The sequence below is a fragment of the Chrysochloris asiatica genome, unplaced genomic scaffold (genome assembly GCF_000296735.1).
Source record: "Chrysochloris asiatica unplaced genomic scaffold, ChrAsi1.0 scaffold00078, whole genome shotgun sequence".
Taxonomy (NCBI): Eukaryota; Metazoa; Chordata; class Mammalia; order Afrosoricida; family Chrysochloridae; genus Chrysochloris; species Chrysochloris asiatica.
The window spans coordinates 4154438-4160021 of record NW_006408596.1 but is presented as its reverse complement, the minus strand read 5'-3'; the positions used below and the strand labels follow the sequence as shown (position 1 = coordinate 4160021).

Below are 5584 nucleotides of genomic sequence, written 5' to 3'. Positions count from 1 at the left end.
ACCAATCCAGCGCTTGCCCTATAGCACCACAACAGTAATCCATGGTAGTGATCAGTGTAGTACATAAGAACTCACTGTGAATCTACTCAGGCCTTAATTCTCCAGCAAAGATCTCCTAAAGGCCCTGTTGTTGTTGTTGTTGTTGTTAAGTGCCACTGATTTGGTTCCGACCCATAGCGACCCTGCTATATAGGGTTTCCGAGGAGCAGCTAGTGAGCTTGAACCACCAACCTTGCAGATTGAACAAACTTTTCAGTACAGCGCATTAACCCACAGTGCCATACCAGGACTCCATTAAAGGCCCTAAACAAAAGTAAATCTGCCATTTGCTACCACTAGTTTCTAAATATACAAGAGAATTAACTAAAAATAAAAATAATTCTAATACGATTCCAATGCAAATAAATAATATTAGGTTCCGTTTGTTTATTTACCCTTCTTATTTCTGCTGTAGAAAATCCAGATGTCTTAAGTTGCTCACATTCTTTATGCAAAGTTTTAAAGGCTTCCATCAATTCTTCATACTAAAACAATAAGAAAATTATAAATGAATGTCTAGATCCAGTAGGTTTTACTTAATCACATTATGGATTAATTTATAGTGATTACTTAAATCATAAGAACAGAATTAAAAACACATCCATGAACATCTATGTAATACATAAAAATAAGTCTACATAATCCAGCCATTAATATTTCTTCTGTTGCTTCATCTCTGGTACAATTCCATCTCCTACTCAGTACTCTAGTTATGCTGATCTTTTAGTTGCTGGGACATTCCAAACTCTCACCTGCACTTTATAAACCCTATTCCCTGAGACTACTTCCATGACCCCATCATTTCTAACCTGGATAACTCCTATCTATCCTTCTCATCTCAGCATAGATAATTCAGGTAAGGGAAGTATCCTCTGGTCCTATTTATACGTAACCGATCAGAGTAGATACCATATAAACATTAGAAGCATCTAGTTACTTGCCTATCTGCCCATCTTCCTTCATCAGACAGGGAAAAGCAACGAGACAGGAATCACAATGACCCTGAATACCTCTGTACCCTTGGGACCCAGCATAAGGAATAATCCACAGAGATGTTCAATAAAAAGTTGTTGAATAAATGAGAAAACATAATTTTTGTGGGTAATGATAGGAAATTAATATTTTTCTTGCCTGATTATAACCCACAAATCTACAAATCATGTAAATGAGAATACACTCTGTAATTATTCATTTGGAAAGACAACATGCATTTCCCATTAGCATCTCTGTAGTGCATGATACTGCAGATTCACCTTCAGAACGGCTTCAAGAACAAACATGTCTTCACAATTGCTAACTCTGCCAAGAATGAGCTGAGCATAGGTAGTAAAACTACTAATCAACTTCTTCTAGAGGAATTCGTTTTCACCAAATTTATTGATGAGGAGAGGAGGGAGGAAAACAAAGTCACATTTTTGTTTCTACATTTTCCACACCATTTTCAATATTCAAAGGCAAGGACTCAGGGATTCTCATGTTGCTCTACTTCTACTGGGGCCTCTGTGGTGTATTTGACACTCAATAATATGCAAATCAAAACCACAATGAGACACCATTACACTTCCACTATGAAGGCTAAGATAAAAAAAAGACTGAAAATGAATACTGGCAAGGATTTAGGGAAAATGGAGCCCTTGCCTATTGCTGATGGGAATGCAAAATGTTAAAGCCATTGTGGGCAGTGATGCAAAAAATCAAAACAAAACAAAAAAACAACCTAAAATTAGAAGTATCATGTGACTGAGCAATTCCATCCTGGTTATATGCCCAAAAGAACTGAAAGCAGAGACTCAAAGGGACTTTTCCAAACAATGTTCATCACAGCACTCTACACAATAGCCAAAAGGTAGAAAAAAACCTAAATGTACATGAAGAGATGAATGGATAAACAAAATACGGGACATGCATACAATGGACTACTACTTGGCCAGTAGGAGAAATGACGTTTTGACTACAACATATATGGAGCGTGAAGGTATCATGCTGAGTGAAATAAATCAATCACAAATGGATACATATTCTATTGTTGTTGTTAAGTACCATAGAGTTGGTTCTGACTCATAGTGACCCTGATTAGGGTTTCCGAGGCTGTAAATCTTTATAGGAGCAGAAAGCCTCATCTTTCTCCGGTAGAACAGCTTGTAGTTTTGAACTGCCGACCTTGAGGTTAGCAGTCCAATTCTGACCTCAGTTATATAAAAGGACAAAAAAAGGCAAATGTATATAGAGTTTATTAGTGGTTACCAGCGGCAGGAAAGAGAGGAAAAGGGTGTGTGTGTTAATGGTGATGGAAATATTACAGTGATTAAAAGCAAGGTTGCACAGCCTATCACTGTAACTTGTACATCTTTAAAAAGTTAAACTGATAGACACATTTACAACTAGGTATAAAAAACAGTAGTTTCTAAGATTGCTTCTGTACAACCAAACACATCATGAGATTGGATCCTTTGGTTTGGAAACATAGGGTCATGATTTTATGGCACATCCTAGTTAAGTGGACTAATAATGTGTTCTACCTCCTATCTCACTGCATAGGGCCTGGGGTCTTACAAGCTTACAAGTATAATGTAGTCCACAAAGACAATGTGCCACATCCTACATGGGTGAGCAACAAGTGGGATTCTAAAAGCTCATCTTAGACTAGCCATTTAGGGGAAACTATTAATTTCTCCCAGTCTAGAGTAAAGAATGATGAAAACTGGAGATGCTTGAAAACACTTAGGTCCAATGAAATAATGGATCATGTGAACATCAGTCTCCATGACCCTCAGACCAGAAAAACTAAATTAGTGCCTGACCACCATTATTAACTGCTCTGAAAGAGATCGCATTACAAGGTCCTACACAGAGTGGGAGAAAATGGGGAGCAAGACTTACAATAATTTAAAAAGACTAGGTTTACTGGTCAAATAGGCACTGGTAGAGCCCCAAGACTATGGTCCTTGCTCACCCTTCAGTCTGAAACTGAACTTACCCCCGGCTCAATTTTTAGTCAAGCAATCGATAGGTCTACAATGGGGACACCAACCAAGAGGGAGGTACGTACACCAGAATGGTCAATCATTTAAAATAAAAAGGGCAGCATTTAGTCAATGACAAAAATCAGATAGGCTGGGAAAGTTGTTGTTGTTAAGTGCCACTGAGTCTATTTCAACTCACAGCGACCCTGCATAGGGTTTCCGAGAAGTGGCTGGGGAGCTTGAATCACTGGCCTTGCGATTCAAACTGACTTTGCAGTCCTAAGCATTAACTCACCGCACCACATCAGGAGGGATGAAAACAAGAAAAACAGAGAGGAAGGGGAATAAGCAGTATTACATGAGGGAATTGCAATCACTGAGATGAAAGGAAGTGTATGATTTGTTGAATGTAAAACTGATAATCTGCTTGGTAAATTTTCACTCACAATAAAAAAGTTACAAAGCAGGTTGCTCCCGGAGGAAAAAAAAAAAAAAAAGCTCATCCAAGGCACAGTTATGCAAGGTACAGTGGCTATTCACGTGGAGCAACAGAAGAAGACTGAGACAAGATAGGAGCCTTAGTGGATAGTGAGTTTATGTAAATGCGGGAGAAACAACGCAGAAAAGGAGGGAAAAACAGTTGCAACACTTGAAGACAATGTTACTAAATGGAACCTGGAGAAACTACTGAATAGATGTACGTTTTGTCGTGTATATTCTTAACAAAAGCAAAAGAAAACTTAAAAAAATCATTCTGAATTTTGCTACCCAGAAATTAATACTTGAGCATTAAAAAAATATGTTAACTTGACCTTTTTTTTAACAGTAGGCTTAGTTACATATTAAAAATAGTGAAAATCCATAGTGCTGTATTACTTCCACCTCAGACTGCTTTCTATTATTTATTTACTTAAGTCTTTCAACTCTGAAAATATTTTAGATCAACAGTGACTCCATTTTATATGAATGTCATGTTCACCCAAAATATATAGATGAGAAATGAAAACATGGAGTTGATTGTTTGATTCAATCCAAAGATTGAACATCTATTGTATAAAAGAATCCATAAAAAACCCTAAAGGAAATAAAGATGGAGAAGATATAACACCTGCCTTCAAGCACGTCATAATCTATTGGGGGAGACAGATCAACCAACTTCTTCCAAGATGATGGTGGTGCAGTTTTGTCCCAATGAGTCGATTTCGACTCACAGGAACCCTGTATTGAGTTTCTAAGACTACAAATATTTATGAGAGCAAAAAGCCTCATCTTTCTTCCATGAAGTAGCTGGTAGATTCAAACTACTGACCTTGCAGTTAGCAGGCCAGCTCATAATCCAATACACTACCAGAACATATTCTGTCACAAATAAGTGCTACATAACACAGTATATGAATAACAAGAGCTCATTAATATGCTGTATAACAATAGTACATTAACAATAAAAGCACATTAAAGTGCCAAACAAAAGGACACACACAAAAATCAAAGATCTCTGAAACCTCAAGCCTGAGTGCTCTCTTGCCAGAGCCTGATTAGCAAGTGCTTTAAGAGCTAAGGACCAGAGGCCAAGTCAGCCAGAATACTGAGAAGTCAAGAGTTTTAGGACCTTACAGCTAGAACCCAGTATTATCTCAAAACTATGGTAAGAAAAGTACACAGAAATTTCAAACTCTAAGCTCTCACTACACCCTCTTCTTGATCAGGAAGTTTTCTGAGATTGCAAGCCTAGCTTCTAGGTCTACTCACAATTCCCGTATGGGGCTCATATGGCATATGACCCAATTCACCTGGAATAGTACCAATTTATACCTTCTGTTCTGATGTAACTTATGTCTCTAACTTAGATGATAAATTGTACAGTCACCTTAAACCAATCCAATTCTGATTCACAGTGACCCTACAGGACAGAGGAGAATTGCCACATAGGGTTTCCAAGGCTGTAACCTTTACAGAGCAGTCCTGTGTGGCATTATAGGATAAGCTCTGGACTGCAAGGCTAATTTTAATTGCAAGGTCAGCAGCTCAAACTGACCGGCCATTCCTTGGAAACTCTATACAGGGTCCCAAAACTCTACACAGAGTCGCTATGAGTTAGAATTGACTTGATGGCACGTAATAACAACCCTCTTTACAGGAGCAGACTGCTGCATCTTTCTCCTATGGAACAGCTGGTGCGTTCAAACCATCAACCATTAGGTTAGCAACTGAGTGCCAAACCACTATGCCACCAGAGCTTTTTGAAATCCATGATAGACAGTTTAAATGTATCATTAACGTATTATGTACCTGCTTAGTGGTGTCAGCCACAGTTTCATCTTGAAGAAACTCACTTGGTACTTCAAGTTTTATTAAAAAACGTGCTAAATATGCTCTTTTCTTCAGTTCATTAGTCCTCTGAAGAAGCCAGTGGAGCACTGGGTAAATTACAGGTTTGCTTCCAATCACCAAACCCTGACGAAAGGTACTCCTAAAACACACACACACAAACATGTTTACCAGTAAATAACATTTCCTCAGAATCCAATTTATAATTTCCTAATTGTTTCCCGTAACTATTTGTTAAAAATAAAATGAAATTA

The 5584-nt window shown here is 37.9% G+C and overlaps 1 protein-coding gene across 1 annotated transcript in view; it reads right to left on the bottom strand.

The window, feature by feature from the left end:
• IFT81 (intraflagellar transport 81 homolog (Chlamydomonas)) overlaps positions 1-5584 on the bottom strand; it is a 176567-nt gene that overhangs the window by 135402 nt on the left and 35581 nt on the right. Inside the window, 2 exon segments of the mRNA XM_006878371.1 lie at positions 435-524; positions 5292-5472. Of these exon segments, the coding sequence (XP_006878433.1) occupies positions 435-524; positions 5292-5472 (271 nt within the window).